The following is an 18,447-nucleotide window of genomic DNA, read 5'->3' as shown; positions in this document are numbered from 1 at the left end:
TGACTTCACAAGCACAGCATCTACGCACTCGTCTTTTCCTGGTTTTAAAGGCTACATTACAATAAAATGATCTAATGTTCTGGACTTACCAGACTGTCCTAGTTGTTTTATTATTTGCCTTTACCCACTTAGTCATTATATCCACATTACTGATGATTATTCATCAAAAATGTTATTGTCTAAATTTTGTGATAGCACTAATAGTGAACCACACAATATCATTGCATTATCGCTATCGAGGTATTCGGTCCAAAATATCGTGATATTAGATTTTCTCTATATCGCCCCAACCCTGCTAGACAGCAGCTGGCAGTACCACGGTTTTGCACTCTGTGGCTTACGTTACTGCAGTTTCATTAGCGTGTCGGAGAACTACGGTGGCCTTCAGGTAACGTAAAAATGCAAAAGGCTCTCTCTAGAGCCATTTTTGGTTTGTCTGTTCTGGGCTTCTGTAGAAACACGGTGGAGCAACATGGCAGACTCCGTGAAGAGGACCCGCTCCCTATGTAGATATGAAGGGCTCATTCTCAGCTAACGAAAACATAGTTATGAATATTATATTCCATTTCTGCTAATAGATCCCTGGAAATGTTGCACACTTCCTTTAACAAAAGTGATGTCAGCTGGATTCGGCTAGGTCAGAGCTATGGGATATTAAATCATCCATCTTTGCTCACTACATCTTAGCCATTCTTGCCCTCAGGTGTGCATAATAAACTAGAGGTTATTAACTTCTTTTTAAAACACAAAAATGTGAAATTATCGATTATCTTATCGGTATTGGCCATGAGAAACAGGTAATTACCGGTTATCGGCTGAAAAACCTATATTGTGCATCCCTAATAAAATCTTATGCACTCCTGCATATAATTACTGGAAATGATCTCTGTCTTCATTGCATAACTGAATCCCCACGAATAGTGACAGATGATGATACACAGCATTGTTGCTTTTGTCTGGATCTCAAAAACTCCCCTCCATTTCATTCAACACACAATCTGGTCCCTTTATTAGTGAAAAACCCATCTGCTGACCTTCACTGTGATGACACCAGGTGTCTTCTCCTCCTCCATCTGTTTAATTATTCAGTTTCTGTTCAACCTGGGATCTCTCCAGGTCGACAATACCTGCAGCAGAGCACTCCCTGGGCGGCCGTCTCGCGAGCAGCGACAGAATCTCAGTCATAAATCTGCTAGTATAATAAATGAGAATGCACGTACGCTGTGACTCCCTGTTTCGGAGTGGCTTTTGGTGTGTGACTAATGTCCAACCAGGGAATAATATCACCGCTAATTGCACAGAGTGACAGCTCGGGGTTTGTGCAGAGAAAGGTCCTTTTTTTTGCGAGGAGCTGAGGGAAATGCACAAACTGATACTATAAGGCTGTTATAACCCTGGCAGAGCACTTTGCACTTAGCCTTCTGTGAAAAACCCAAGCTGCAAATGTATATTTGTAGGCACACACACTAACCGTATACTTCACAGACTGGTGACGTAAACCACGTTAAAATTCTACACTAGGAACCCAGTAAGGCACAGTAAAGCATTTCTAACCTCATAGATATTTTGGCTTTGAAATGACAGCAACTGATCATTAAATTGAGTTAGAGAAAGGAAGCTCTGCCTGGATTCATTCAAGTGTGGAGCAGAGAGAGCAGGGTCAATGTGTTCATGATAATAAAGCATACAAAGAAACTCTCTCCGAGGATAACACTAATTGATGTTAGTGAGGGATGAGATAGCTGCGAGCGTACCGTATAGGGTGGAAACAGAGAAATGCAGCTGCCCAACTGGTGGTGAACTCATGTTGAGCCTCGATACGTGAAAGCAGCACACAGTAGGTAAACCGTAATGAGCATGAACTGACGAACACCAACTAGCACAGTAAGTATTCAGAGATAAGACCACACACCTATTAACTCAAACACACACACTAATTCACCTGAAATGTGAACACTGGGATGGTAATATGTCCTATGCAGTTTCACATCAGATAGTCTGATAGATCAGACTGAATTTCCTTTTTATTTGACTTCACGACATGAGGCGTTTTCGCACCGGAGGAACTTTTTCATAGTTCTAAGAACCCCCCTTTTCCTTGTGTCCGCACCTCAAGAGCTAGAAATGATCGTAGTTCTTAGAACGCCGTTTTGAGGAACTTTTTAAGCTCCTATTTCAGAGCAGATACTCTCCCAGCACAAGAGGAACTGTGAGTGACGTGAGTGACGTAATGTACGCTGATTGGTTGAACACATGAGCTAATGCAGCACCGGCAACCACCATTTCTAAAAACCTGTTAGCCGTGTAAACAACAGACAACACAAAACACAGACAACAACTCGTAACAAAATAATGGAAGAAAACCCAGACAAATGGGCAGACAGTGAAGTCCAGAAGTTAACTAGTTCATGAGCACACACCCACTGAGCCAAAGAACAAGCGAGAGCTGCTGCTCAGTGAACTAAGCCAGTAGCACAAAGAGGCCATGATAGCCAATTCGAACTGAAATCGCAAAAGCTCCCATTGAGTGTCAAATAGACCATAAAGCAGGGCATGCTTTAGGGCGTGGCTACCTTGTGATTGACAGGTCGCTACCACGGCGTTGTCCGGTCTGGGAGTTGTCCCTGTTTTCGTCTTACAACCTTAACCCTTTCACGTGTGTTTTCAGTTCATGAAAGTTAATTGTAACATTTTGGTCGCCTAAAAATGTCTTATTCAGCGTTCGGTTGTACTTAGCTCCACCCTGTGTTGTTACTTGTGTTGCTTCTGATTGCAAAAAAATAAGATGGCAGCGGCCAAAATGACGAACTCAAGGCTCTAAAACAGCAGTCCACAAACCAATGGGTAACGTCATGGTGACTACGTCCACTTCTTACATACAGTCTATGGTTGATGACCTTTTCTTGATCCTAACATAACATTGAAATGCAGAAAACAAACTACTAACTGGTGTTCTCACGACTTACACCACATGAACACCAAACACATCAAGTACTTCACTTCGCCTGTCAAAAAATACGACCTTGCATGTTCAATTTTAAAGCCTCTAACACAAATAAGAAAGAAACTTAATGAAATTAGACTAACCGACAGCTTCTAGACAAGGATATAATCATTTCACAGTTCTGTAGCTTGTGGTTAAGTTTATCTTGTACTGTTCACACATTTTGGCTGATAATCCATTTCCCTACAGTGAAAATTAATTGTATTTGTACTTATCAAATGTTTCAGCCAGCTTTGTGGCAGAAGCACGCACACACACATTCTCACCCACACAGACAGAAATGTCCCTTTTGGCTACTTTATAACCACTTGAATGTATCTAACAGAAAAATTATTATCTCAGATAAGTCTTACATAAAATGACAATGATCTGACAAAGAGTAGCTTGTTTAAGCCGGCGGCTAAGACTGTCAACGAGGGAGAGACCTTCAACATATGCAACATAATGTGAAATCTTCACAAAGTATCCTGTCACACTTTGTACAAATCCTCGCACATTTCCTAGACAAGCTGTGATGTTAGGTCAAATATCCCTTCATACAGAAATCCACTAACATACTCTGCTGACCCTTAAGGTTCTCTGAAAATAGTGACAAAAGCAGCTTGATACTTCTGAGCCGAGAGGGACTGCTTTGATTTCTTATTGCTGCACCACCCTCTTGACTTTTCCTGTCATTCCAATCAACACTTTCAGATGACACAAGCAACATGCGGAGTGTTACACAGCACTGGCATGGCACCACAACTGTGTATCCATGGGATCCCCCTCTGCTGTCATAAATCCCAAATGAGAATATATTAATAACACTGACACCACCACAAGCCAAGTGTCTGGGATCTAAACTCATTTTCACTGTGTCAGGGGTTCATGCATAATCATCCGCTTCATCGACCTGTGAGACTCGCCTTCTGCAATCTTAACATCCCTAAATTGGAATTAAAAAAAAAAAAACTACCTCCTCTTGGCACCCTTGTGTCTCTCAGCCTCGATCCCCAAAACAGATGCGACACATCACTCACACACACAAAAGCCATCCTGCGAGATAAAAGCTGCGAGCTCGCCCCGGGTCAGTCTTAACCCAGAACACGATATGAAAAGAGCGGCACAGTTAAAATACTGCAAATTGAAATTTCTCTCTCTTACACGGAGATCTTTTATTAATATTTCATGCTCTTGCACAATGCAAACTAGTTCAATTCAAACTTGCTTTTCTGCCACAGAAAAACAAAAAAAGATGTTTCAACAAGAAAAAAACAGGTCACAGAGTTTGATTGAATGGGTAACCGAGACTGAATTAGATCTACAGCTATTAACAAAACAACAACAGGCAGACTTACAGGCCATAACAACGCATTCGAATAAACAAAAGGTTTTCACACAGCTTGAATCACAATTGCTCTGCTCAGACAATTGTTTTTGACAGATTGAGCGGCGACGCCACACATCCTAATCGTCCTGATGATTTCATTAGGCTTCCCCCCTCTGCTGCGATGATTGCCTCAGGAAGAGTTCAGATTAGGAAGTGTGCCACATGTTTTAAGATTGACCCCTGGGAGCAGCAATCAGTGGCCTTGTGCGCCGGGGATCCTCTCCGGCGAGCATTTGTCACAGGATGCTGGCAGTCATGTGACCTCTCGTGTGTTTCACCAGGTAATGAATCCCTCGGGAGCAGAGCGACCCGGTTGAGTTAGATCCCCCCGGCTATGGGGTGCATTGATTGGATGCAGTGCTACTCTAACCAATCTATCGCAGCAAATGAATGGTTACAGCGAGCGCCAAAGCAACAGCAGAGAACAGGAGGAGATGGACAAGGTGCATTGTCTTCGTTCTGGTGAAATGGGCAACGAGTGCTGATAAAGTTCGCTGTTCAAGCTGTCAGACGGGAGGCTGAGTGCAGTGGAAGTGAGGGTGGCTTTGTCAGCTCATTGCACTTTTAACAGCATACCTGCGGTGTGTTTTGACACGTTGTAAAGCACCAATAAATTTCTATAATATGCCCTCTGTTGACGTGTTTTCAAGTGGGAGGGAAATAAAAATTCCAGCTACGTCCTTGTGCTTGCTGGTTTTGTTAGACTACAGTGTAAATCATGTACTCACAATGATACAGTGTCAAAATCTGGGCTTTTCATCAAATCATTCTGTTATTTTTTTCCCCTTCAACCTCCCCTGGATGGTAACTTTCTAACAAATCAGATGCCAAAAACTAATCTTTCAGGAGCAAGCAATTCCTTTTCTCTCGCTCTGTCCTGATAAGAGCTGTAAACCTTTGAGAGGGTTGTCAAGCTTATCATCTCTGGTCCCTCATTCTGGTCACAGAGGCACATGCAGTAAACAGTGCATTTACAAATCATTACCAACATCCTGTCCATGGATCTGTGCTGTGATGAACCCAAGAGAACACACAGAAAAAAAAATCTATTCATTAAATGAAGATCCATGTGTCAAGCCTTTAGGGGCTTTGTGGTTTCCGTCTGTGTGCACATTTTTTCCGACATTCATTACCAAAAGTGTGCTCCACAGTGGAACCGCAGAGCCGAAGCCCCAGTTTCCCTGAAGTCATTGTACATGGGAACTCTGAGACGGTCTGGTAAGCTGATATAAAGAAAGGGCACATTCTACAATCCAGCAGGATTCACATTTACTACTTTGCTCATAATTAAAGCATGATGTAGCAAAAGCGCATAGACAACCTCTAAAATATTCAACAGAGCTGCTTCAACGTTAACTAATGAACACTCTCGTTACTGCCACGTAAGGGGTGGGATTAAGCCCGTAAAAGCACCAGGGGACCCACTGGCCCTAAACCACTGAACTGGATTCGCTGGCATGCATTTGGTACGGCAGATGTAGAAATAGAGGCCACTTGAGTTTCAAGAGTCATCTTATCGCTGAGTTGGAGTGTAGCCCTCGCAGCGAAGAAACAGATGCTGCGGGCTCGCCTCACTGGCCGACCTGTGAGCAACACCAATCAGAGCCGTAGACCGGGAACAACGTGCTATCACAGCGATATGTACTTGTTTCAATAAGGGCGTCGGTCCCTCCAGTTTGTCAGGGTGCTTGCTGTAATATTGGCAGAGGGTTATGAGGATGCCTGTAGGGCTTGCATGCCACAGCCAATTCCATGTGCGCTGCAATCTCAGAGCTTTCAGGCTTACTAAATCAATTACACAGAGTTGTGGAGCCTGTTCCCGTTCACCCACATAACACCCATTGTTTCTGTTTGCTTCTACTGGATAGACCAAATACACACTTCTATAAATTACTTTATGCGTGGCTTTTTATTCCATGTGTTCAACCTTTAACCGTGTTTGATCTTTGAAGCAATCCTCAGAGGTCAGACCTGAGATGCTGTTGCAAGTCACAAAGAGGAGAAGCATCTGAAGTATTTGCATCCAAAACAGACAATATTTCAAGGCCCAATGAGAGCAGGAATGAATTTTTCTCCTCTATCAAACCGAGTCCTGCAGCAACTCTTTGTTTGGAGACACTTTAATGACAGACAAGGGAGCTGCAGAGCCGGGGGGCATCAACACAGAGCCCAGCTTAAAGTATGAAGGTCTGAGGGAAAAACAATATAAATGTGTACCAACAGGGAGTCCAGCTGCTACTCACAACACACAATGGATAAAACACACACAACCTAAGCTCCATATATGCAACCCTTACACACATATACTTTCTCACATCATTTTGGTTACATAAACACAAGATCCTACAGTAAACTAGGGTTTAATGCTGTTCATTTTCTCCCCATAGCTGCACCATCCTCCCAACCTGTCAACCCTATAAAGGTTAACAGATTTATTTTGAAATGTGACTAATTAATTAATATCCAAAAGGGGGTTATAAGGTCGCCTATACATGGCAACAGCAATGTTGGGTTTACTGAACAACTTCAGAATCTCAAAATGGATGATGTAGCAGCATTTGAGTGAGAAGAATGCAGATTTGGAGAAGATGTCAGATGAGACAGAGAGAGAGGGAGGAAACCGATGACAGCAGCATGAAATCTCTCGCCTGTGGCTTCAACATACTTTAATATCTGACATCTCTATGGGATCCTTTTCAACAGCAACAGTGCACAACACATCATTAACATGTATATAATGGTGATGCAGCCAGCAGCTACAAAAGAGCTAAACACTGTGGATTATGGCAAAATGACAACAATTCCCATGAGATACCTTAATTAAAACTGTACATGTCGACCCATATAAAGCCACTAGTGTTGCTGCAGCATACTGTATCTACAGTGAGTCTACCTGCAACCAGAGCTGCCCCACCCTATCCAGCCGAGGCATCTTAGTTGTATTTTTTTTTTTGGGGGTAAGGCAGAGGGGATTCAGTTCAAGCCTGACAAAAATATATCAGTTCTAATTGATGTTTTCACGTTTCTGTGACAATCTAGTGTCATCAGGATGCTGTAAAGTGGTTACACAGCTTGACACACGACAAGTTGCCTCGGGGGAAACCTCTCAGGCACGCCAACAAACTCCACCAAGGTCGATATCTCCTTTGGCACGCGACTTGGCGCGCGTAAAAACACAGCAGAGTAGACCCACGAGACACTGACAGAGATAAGAGATATATATATAAATAGACATCAAAGCGTAAATCTGTACGATAAACAGGAAAAAAAAGTTTAGGGAATGGGGGGAAATTCTTGACATCACTGTGTGCCAATTCTGTCTATGGGTCTTTTACGCAGAGCAATGATCTCTGAGGGGGATTTTACGCACATAATAAACCTTTGTAAAGTTGTTTTATTTCTTTCAAAATGTTTAGTTCTTATTCAGCACCAATATGTTAAAAGGCATATATAAATGTAAGGTGGGAGCTATGGGGAGAAAATGAACAGCATTAGTTTTACTGTAGGATCTTGTGTTTATGTAACCAACATAATGTGAGAAAGTATATGTATGTAAGGGTTGCATATATGGAGCTTAGGTTGTGTGTGGTTTATCCATTGTGTGTTTGTGAGTAGCAGCTCGACACACTGTTGGTACACATGTATAAGGTTACTTATTAAAACGTTATCCTGTTTTCTCGGAGCTATCTGAATAGACATCAAAGCGTCAACCTGCACGATGAACAGGACAAAACAAATACAAGTTTAGGGATTGGGGGGAAATTCTTGAAAATCACATATGTGCCAATTCTGTCTATGGGTCTTTTACGCAGAGCAATGATCTCTGAGGGGGATTTTACGCACATAATATATACACCTTTGTAAAGTTGTTTTATTCTTCTAAATGTTTAGTTCTTTTTCAGCACCAATATGTTAAAAGGCATATATATAAATGTAAGGTGGGAGCTCACAGGCTGAGGACACTAGCTGCTGAACCATAATCATGGCACCTGCACTTCATGATCCATTTATTTGTCTACATTTTGATTTGCATGTTTTTATGTTTGCTTTTAATGTTTTGCTTTTACTGCCACAAGAGCTGCTAAACTGTTTTTCGTTGTTTTCAATGACGATGACAATAAAGTCTCTATTCTATTAAAAACGTTATCCTGCTTTCTTGGAGCAAAAACGCGCCCATATTACGCACGGAGTTGCCCAAAACCCCTGACGCAGACATCAGCAGCATCCAGCAGCATCCAGCAGCATCAGCACCGGAGTGGACTCACCTGCAGGATACGGTGATCTCCACTTTGGTGGCCGGGATGCTGCCACTGATGGTGTCGAAGTCAGGGACCGTCGCCGTGGCCTCTAATTTGTCCATCACGTCTCCCTCCATGTGTGCAGGAGACCCAGGCCAGCTCGAGTCCCTCTGAACCCGGAGAGTCGACGATGGAGAGCCGGAGAGCAGCGGAACAGCGAGCGGTAGAGGATACGGTCCAGACAAACCTCCTGATAAGTGCTGTCCACTGGACGGGCAACAGCATGGAAAGTTTAACGGAAAGCTGCAGAGGCGATGCGATTGATTTGACTAAAGTGGGATCACATGCCAGGATGCATCAGCACCAACTCCTCTGTTAAACATGCAGGCAAAGACTGAGCTCCTCTTCTGCTGGAGCTGCGATTGAAAAGTAAAAGCTGAACTCCTCCTCCTCCTCCTTGTCTGCATTCTCCTACATGAAGAGGGCTGACAGACAACTCGTTGCAGATTCAAGCTGTTTGCTCATGAACAGATCGTTATTTTTTCTCCAGATTGATTTTAAGAGCCTCTAATAGAAAATAAATAAGCACCGTGGGGGCGTTTAATAAAGCATTGGATTGTATTTTATGTCACTTTAGAGAAGAGCTGAGGTGAAATTACTGAATCGGTTGTGATGAGTGCCATATTCTTGTAATGTCAAAGTGTTTCTATTTACTCTACTTCAGCTGCTAATTGTAATTTCTCCACACTAGAGCTGGACACACAGAGTCCCCTTTCATTAGATCACATATAGTATCATTTCACTATGTCCTTAAAGAGTATTCTCACATACTTATCTTGTTATATTTTTATTTATAGAGACATATGTCTATCAAACAATCTTGATAATGGCTCAGAAAAAAAACACTTTTTGCTTGCCTGCCATTTCCACAATTTATTGCAAATACAGTGGACATCTAAAAAAGAAGTGACATCAAAATCTGTTTACTTGTCAACTCAAGCAAAACCTGAGAAAATCTGATTAATAAGCAGAACAGCTAGAACAGAATAGGCACTGTCTGTTTTGCTGTTTAAGAAGGGAGAGGGGGGGGGGGGCTGCAGAATTAAATTATCTCCTCAAATTAACCACAAAATGAAATGTTCAAACTGAAACCTTTAGGTCACATGCAACAGATAAATAGTTTATTTTCATCCAGTGTTAAAACGACATCAGTTCCTTCCAGAGCCACCAGCTCTTATTACTAATTGAAAGGCTGCATGGAGCTCTTTCAGCATCTGGACAGCTCCTCAAACTCCTGCAGCTTCAAGTCACAGCCAGCTCTCCTTCCTCGTTTATGTTGCCAGTAGAAAAGTGACATTTGTTCTTCCTCTACATCTATATCCCTCTCTGGGAGATTGTACGGGAGGCTGTGCTCTCCCAGGGGAAGCTCCATGTCAGCTTTTGATTGAAAAACCCTGGTGAAATTCAGCCCATCGAACATAAATTCATATAGTAAACAAGTGCTTTACCATTAGATTCTGTATTTGTGCAGTGTGTGTGCGAGCACCTTTGTGGGTGTGGGTATAACTCCCATCAGTCACAGCGACCAACTACTGGGAGATAGGGTGACCAAGTGTCCCACTTTATGAGGGACTGCACAGCATTTTTATCCCTTGTCCCATGTTCCCACATATTGAGACGATGTCCCACATTTTCACTGGCTCTAGTTTTCAAAAGTCAAACCGCTGCAGGACAGATGCTTTTATAAAAATCTGGCTTTTATCCAATGGCTGTGAAGAAAGCAGGGAAGGCTGTCATCACAGGGCTGTTTGCTGTCGAACTGCACACACATGGGTCAAGTGCAGGCTAAAATTTCACCATAAAAAAGGGGAAAAGTCCAGAGTGCTCGGAAGTTCAAATCAGTGTGATGAAGGTGCTCTTTGGTGGGGTACACAAAGGTTCAAAATAGGGGGGAGTCCAAGGCATTCTTCTGGCAAAAAATATAAAAAGCCTTTATTCAATTGGCTATTTTGATGATGAAATGCTAAAAACAATGCTGGTACATGTAAGATAGGGTAGCAACCCACGCGTAGCGGCACAAACAGCCTTCTTCAGGGTGTCACCCTGGTTCAAATGTCACCATCTTTGCTACGACGCTTACTGCAAAGTCACTATGCAGTTTTAGGCAGAATATGATGGAAACTACCACAAAGAAAAGAAAGAGCAGCGACAACAAAGACTGAAACTACTTATAAGTATTTATAAGCTGCTAGAAAGCGATTCTCTGAGTTTGTTTGTGAAATTTGCCAGTTATTTTTTCAATTTCACACGAGGGGGAATACAACATGAAGCGACACATTTCATGCGAGTCTCAAAAGAAACGTGCAACTCAAAAGGAGATGTGCCGATCTATGGATGCATTCGGGGGCAAAGCATAGAGATGTTACAAGATAAGAGGCAGAATGGAAATGTTTATTATTTAAGTTAGATAGACATTATATAAAAATTGTAGACTACCTCTCAGCATTGGTAACGTGTCCCACATTGTCCCACACAAACTTTGTACCACATTTGGTTTGGTTGGGATCTGGTCACCCATACTGGGAAATCTCCAAGGAGAGGATCACTACACAGAGTGATTGCTTCTCCCTTGCAAAACGTTTTTAAATAAGTCCTCATTTCCTATGAAACCATTCACACAGTTATCAGAGGTATATAAACCCTCTCCAAATCACCGATTTACACAAAGAGCTGCATACATTTCTGACATATAGAAATTATACTCCACTTATGCTACAAACTGTATGATATGAATCATGCAGCCATGGAAACTGTACGAGGTCCATGCTACAGGCTATCCATCATCACTCTCCAAGCGTCATTTCTGAGCATAGCGGAGGGTCTATTCACAGCGGTAACGCACTGCTACAGTTACACTTCTACACCCGAGAGTGAGACTTGGGCTGATGAGGGCTGCACATTTCGGACACAGCACCACCAGCATTCATCATTAGTCATGTTCACTCAGTAATTAGGCCCCGTGGTGGCCCTTGGTTGGTTGATTTTGCAGCTCCCTTGAGTACGCGGTACCCCGCCACCTGCTGTGAGGCTCTCCACTGTTCCCACCCGCGGCCGCCCCACTTCTTATAGCTGTGGCAGGAGTGTAATTACGGCTGTATGGAACCTCTCTGCGGGGAATCTGTTTGTGAGTGTGTGTGTGAGTGGTACCTCCCAGACCTGCTCAGCATCAGCAGCAGGCCTCAGCATCAGCAGGAGGCCAGATGACAGGGTACAAACTCCAACCTCACTGGTGTTCTGCAGTGACGAGTAGCCTACAGCAACAAGAGCAGATGCTGAAAGTTATACATACATTTACTCAAATATTATATTGAGAAATAGGGAACATTTTACTGTACTAAAAAACAAAAACAGACTGGACGTTGAGTCCTTCTCCCCACGGCATTCAGGCAGCCTCCCACTGCAGATGCCAACCGTGCCAAAGTAACTAATGATAGTGTTTATCGCTGCGTATGCGACCACACTCGATCGTAGACAATACGGTCAAACTGTTTTGAGCCCCGCTTATGTGTGTATTTTAGTTAGTTCATTGTGCCTGCCCTGTATAAACGAGCATAAGCTACAGTTCAGAAATTATCAACAGGTCACATGATGGAGCATTACAGAAGCAGAAACATTTTATTGATCCCCGGGGGGAAATTGGGTTACACAGTATTTCTGTAATTTATTCATTATTTATTGACAATATGCCAGCATTTGAGTGCCTTAGCTGTTAAAGTAAGAATTATGGCCAATGAGCAGCTGTTAAATGTTATGAATAATCTTCTAAATAAATTAAAAAAAAAAAAGTTTTTTTTCTGCATTTTCTTTGTTTTCCCTATTGTACCTAAAATGTATTGAAAACACACCGAACTGTGAATTTTGTGTACCGTTACACATCATACCTATCAGACAGCTGTTATTTTTCAGGTAAAGATTCCATTATTACAATAACAAATGATGTACTGGTGTTTGTAGAAATACAGTATGTAAAACATTTAAAATTATTAGGCTAATTTATTTTATTAAATTCTTTAAATTCTGCCATGATGGAGGAGGGTGAGATGCAATAACAGCTCAGACTGGGATAACGGCTCACAGTTTTGGACAGTTTTTCCTCTAAGGCATTCATACTGTCGCACTCTGTACAAATGAAAAGTGACAGAAGTTGTTGTGTGAAGAATGAAACAAAGAGAGCTTTAGACACAAGCTCAAGTGCTGTCTGCTTTCTTACCTCCACACATCTGGGGTTTCCGATGCAGTTTGACCAGCCAATACACTTCAGTTTCAGCATACGGACACCTTCAGGCCACGTTCAGACTGACATTAGCATTGCATGTGTTACACACTCTGAATCAGGATGATGTTGAATCAGGTGCCAAATACTTTCAATAACTGCAAACACAGCAAAAGAACAGTTTTAGATGAATACAGGGCTTGTAGTTCTGTGATTGTTCTACTTCAGACTGGTATACAAAAACACAAATACATTCCCATATGTAGTGTATGTTCTGCCCTCACATCATAAACAAACCAGAAGAAATAAGCATAACTAAACATGTACATGTGGGCTCAGAGGTAGAGCAGGCCGCCCATCAATTGTAAGGTCAGTGGTTTGATCCCTGGTTCCTCCAGTCCACATGTCGAATTGTCCTTGGGCAAGATACTTAATCCCAAATTGCTCCCGAAGGCTGTGCCATCGGTGTGTGAATGAGTATTTAGAATAGATCCTGATGGGCTGGTGGTATCTTGCATGGCAGCCTCTGTCATCAGTGTATGAATGTGTGTGTGTGAATAGGTGAATGCTGAAATGTAGTGTAAAGCGATTTGAGGTGTCGGAAGACTTGACAGGCGCTATATAAGTGCACTCCATTTACTATTTACTTGTCAATTCAGACATCAGTATGGTGTGTGGCGGTGAGGGGGTTTCCGATGCTGTTTGACCATCCAACAAGAACTTCAGTTGCAGCATTCTGACGTCTTCAGGCCACGTTCAGACTGACATTACCATCGCATGTGTTACACACTCTGGGTCATGGTGATGTTGAATCAGGTGCCAAATACTTTCAATAACTGCAAACACAGCAAAAGGACAGTTTTAGATGAATGCAGGGCTTGTAGATCTGTGACTGTTATATGTTCAATTCAATTCAATTCAATTCAATTCAATTCAATTCAGTTCAATTGGCAGCCTGGAGAATAACACTTCTCGGTCACTGCCAAAGACATAAAGAACTCCCAGCAAGCATGCTGATGCTGCGGGAACCAACGCACGGGCATCGATCACAGGGACATCCCACACCAACATTCGTGGACGTACTGTGGAGAGATGCTGGACAGTGCTGGCGAGCTAGCCAGATGTATGGTGGACTGAGACAGCTGGAAGCTCCGCTTGAAAGCCCGTCTGAGGACGACCCAATGATATCAATCCAATAGTTGTATTATCACTCTTTCCATCCACTACTATTGGTTTTGACCTAATTCTCTAACACTTAAAATATGACAACAAACATTAAGACTTAACACATGTATAAAGCGTTTTCTCCCCTGCAAACACAGCAAAAGAAGAGTTTTAGATGAATACAGGACTTGTAGCTCTCTGCTAGCTACATTAGCTACCTCAGTGACGTCACAGAGCAGCTGCTGCCATCTACTGGCCAAAACTGATATAGCAACAGAGCCGCTTTACATGAGAGCAGCAGAGGTTTTCAGCGATTTACGGGACACAATGCATTTTTAAATCTAATTTAAAAACACATAACTAGCTAATAAGTGTTGAGATAATCTAACAAATCAAAACAGATAAATGGAACTGCCTTGACAACTTTCCAGAGTTTTAACCGCTGTGTTCGCCAATCAATCTACGCCATTACCTATTATTCAGCATCAGGGTGTGCCTTCAAAAATGTATTTTCTCAATCTCACAGGTTTCTGTTTTCTGCCCATAATCATAATATGTTAGCCTTGGATGAAAACATGAAAACGTTCACATTTCCACAAAACTGTGCTGCTTCACTCTGCTCTTATCTTTTATGGGACGTAGTAAGGATGCACCGATACCGACACTGGATCGGATATCGGGCGATAATGACTCAAATAGCTGGATCGGGTATCGTGACAATGGAGCCAATCTATTCAATTAAATCTATAGGCTATACAGTACATTATAGGCTAGAATTTAAATATATTAATAGTTCATAGTTTAAGTTTTGCCCAATTTGTTGATGCATTAAAAACACTTGAACTGTAATTTATTTAAATTTTTAAGATTTTTTTTTACCAAATTGCTAGTTTACAATTTATTATTTCAATAATAAATAATTCAATAAATTAATATCTATGTATTTATTTGTTAGATTTTATTTTACAAAGTTAGGACAGCGATGTTTATTTCAAGCCTGATGTTGCCGTACATGTAAAAGAATGATCCCACTCACTTCCACTCAGTGAGGCATACAGCTTATTAATTAAACACTGGTATCAGATCGGTATTTAGTATTGGCCGATACCCAAAGCCCAGGTATTGGTATCGAGACTGAAAAAGTCAGATTGGTGCATCCCTGGGATGTAGCCTACATAACGTTAAGTTTGTTAAGCAGTCTGTGGAAAGATAAACGTTAAACATTGCTTTCTCCCCGGGCAGACATTAGAAATTTCCGGGCGGACAGACGACATCTGTGGGATCAGGAGAATACCTCTGGAGGTGCAACTCCATGCTCAGGTAAAGTTAATTTAATCGATTTTACTCAAACTGGACTTTTCTGGATCATATTTCAAGGGTACCTGAAGCAACACACCCACAGTAGCCTATCCCAGTAGATCCCAAACGTTTTCCCCTCAAGGATCCATAAACGGACACAAATTAGCTTACACGGTACCATGGACCCACATTTGATAAGATTTTGTCCCAGGGTCCCCCACCTGATTAGCTTTTAGATGATTTATCACAGTGTATGAAACCCATGACTAAATTAGTCATACACTGCGTTACTTATAGATGGCATTTTATAGAAATTAAATTATTCCCCTTTGTGCTGGGGACCCCTGGTACCCCCTCAGGAACCCTGTGCTTATGAAGCTGTTGTGGGTATCCTGTTGGCAAACTGTTACACGTCCAGTAGACGCAGAACACCATTAACATTCATTTGGAGTCGTGTTTCTGGCCACCTGAGAAATGAAAGTCCAATATTTACTCTGCCTTTTAGCTCTGGTATACAGCAGCTTCAAAGACATGGGTATAGAGCAGATAAGGTCCAGTGGGTTTATCAGAGCTTATTTTGCTGAAAATGGTTTGCTTATGAGAGCAGTGAGACTCAAACATTATATAGTAAATCATTTTCTGTAATGCTCGAGTCTCACTGCTCTCATTTACTGTAAATGTGCAATAAAAACCCAAACCATGATCTTAAAGAGAATCCAAAGCTCCTGAGCTGCTGAGTTGGGTGATAATAATTCTTTGTGGATATATCGTTACAAGGGAACTCTTTTACATTATAACACACAGTCATTTGATTAATTACAATAATCAGAAATGCAGCTGTAAGCACAGTTTTGCATGGCTTCTACTTGTAATTGAGTATTTTTCTACTGCGGTACTCAAAGTCCCTGTAAAAAGGAAGTTAGGGCGTCTGAATAGGCTACTTGGTCTTCCACTAAAGGTTATGATATACAGAAAAGCATCTTGTGAAAGCTGCTGGCATTTCCTGTTTTTTTTAACGAAAGGTTTAGAATAAAGACCAAGCACACTAGAAAGTCTTTCATCCATTTTCCGTGCAGTCTGAAAACAAGCATCTACTTTCAAATGAACATCTGTGAAACAACATAAATGTGCCGTGGAGGAATCTCTAGATGATTGTTGCTAAATGTGGGATTTTGTTTGTTTTGATTCAGTATTTCATGTCTCTGTTGACACTTTTCAAGGACAAGTATGCCATCTGTGGAAAAGGTTTGTTGTTTTCCAGTGCACAAAACTACTGACTGTTCTGAATGAATGAACTTCAAGCACAGTATTTTGTTTTCTTTCCCATTGAGAATAAACCGTGTCATAATGTCCAGGAGTTAGTAGCTGAAGGCACACATATGCAGCCCTCCGGCATCAGACAGCTGCACAAGATCACAGAGGAAACACTGACCCTGTTTTTGAAAATGTGTTGATGCATAAAATATTTGTATTTTTATCACAGGTTTTTCTAACTGTGTTTACACATTTTCTTTGCTTGCTTGTACAATGTCTTGACTTTGACTATAGTTCTTACATTTTTACTTTGTATATTAACTTTTCCTATGTCTCATATGGCTATTAGGCGTTTCTAGCGGTTCATTTTGTAATTGATAGTTCTATAACTTGAGCATTGTTTATCTTTCTCCTTTTTTAGCCAACTATGTAACTTTTTTGTTCAAACTTTTAGTTTAACTATAAAAAAAAACTTAAAGGTGCACTGTGTAACATCTGGCGGCATTTGTAGAATAGCAGAGCCAGTGTGTGTATGTACGTGGGAAGTGAGTATTGAAGCAAGAGAGAGAGAGAGAGAGAAAGAACAACAGCGAATGTGCGTGAGTGAACAAGTGAGCTAGTGGAGCAAAAGACAGTTAGTTTAGCTTTGAGAATATCAAGTGAATATACAGAGGAAGTTGCAGTTTGTGCAGAAATAAATGCTGCAGCTTCTCAAGACCAACAGAGTTTTCCTGTGTCTTGTTTCCCGGCGGCTGAGTGACGCCGGCGGTTAACTCCGGAGCGAATAACGTTATCAACTCTGGCCCAAGCAGGAAAAGTTAACAGTGGTTTGTCTGTTCTGGGCTACTGTAGATACATGGCGGCTGGCTCCAAAGGACAACCACTTTACCCACAGAGCTACAGCCGCCCTAGAAGGTAGCCCGAAAATTGCAAAAACTTGCAAAAACTCAGACGAGACTTACTTCCCAACAAACTACTCCAACCTTAACCATTCAAGGTCAATGCCTTACCTTTTTTTGAACCATTTCGTAAGAGTTTCGCAATTTGCGTGTTACCTTCTAGACACAACCCCGTGAAGAGAGGACCCGCTCCGTATATAACCAACTCATTCTAAGGTAACGAAAACACAACGATTCTTATTTTCAGATTATAGACTAAAGAAAATATAATTATTAATATTATACTCCATTTCTGCCAATAGATCCCCCTAAAATGTTACACACTGTTCCTTTCAGTGTTGATAGACAAAGAACTTTTTGAGGAACTCAGGAACTTTACTAACCGCAGGAACCAGGGATTACTTTCATGTGTACAGTCATATGAAACTACAGAGAACAGTTTAAGCTCAACGGTGAAGTGGTGTTTGGTCCGTCTCTGCTCCACTGCACTGTGCAATTGAGCTGCACTGATGTGAGGTGGATGGAGCTCCACCGAGCATGCAGGGAGAAAGAGGTTTTAACTCGTTCATATAACAGAGAAATGCTGAGGTGTGATAGCATGAGAGAACAGGGCTTCTACATGTGTGTATATGCATGACGCATGCATGCATGTGTGTTTGTGTTAGCACCACTGTCTGAAGCAGAGACTCATCCGTTTCACTGATTGAGCACCAGGAAATGTAATGTCGGTCGGCAGCCGCTCCACCACCATCACTAAAACACTGGAGCGTGGCTGTTTTCAGTGGCGGTGACAGGAAACAGCCGTGTTTTACTGTGCTGAAGCTCTGCCACTTCCCTGTCAGGGAGTTCATTATGTTGAGAAAGAGATTCACAGCCCCGTAAAGTGGAGGCATTTCTTGTTATAGAGTACAGTGGAAATATTTCAGACTGTCGTTTGTATGTTCTGG

The 18,447-nt window shown here is 41.9% G+C and overlaps 1 protein-coding gene across 4 annotated transcripts in view; it reads right to left on the bottom strand.

The window, feature by feature from the left end:
- cpne5a (copine Va) overlaps positions 1-18,447 on the bottom strand; it is a 112,595-nt gene that overhangs the window by 79,820 nt on the left and 14,328 nt on the right. For 2 of the 4 annotated variants that reach the window (XM_037772777.1, XM_037772778.1), the window contains exon 1: positions 8,639-9,066. In XM_037772777.1, coding sequence (XP_037628705.1) covers positions 8,639-8,748 — 110 coding nt within the window. In that variant the 5' untranslated portion in view covers positions 8,749-9,066. Of the gene's footprint in view, positions 1-8,638; positions 9,067-11,818; positions 11,923-12,881; positions 13,043-18,447 lie in introns of those variants that run through there. The other 2 variants (XM_037772779.1, XM_037772780.1) reach the window with 2 other exon arrangements.

The sequence above is a fragment of the Sebastes umbrosus genome, chromosome 6 (genome assembly GCF_015220745.1).
Source record: "Sebastes umbrosus isolate fSebUmb1 chromosome 6, fSebUmb1.pri, whole genome shotgun sequence".
In the NCBI taxonomy this organism is placed as follows: domain Eukaryota; kingdom Metazoa; phylum Chordata; class Actinopteri; order Perciformes; family Sebastidae; genus Sebastes; species Sebastes umbrosus.
This window is presented reverse-complemented; position numbering and strand designations above follow the sequence as displayed.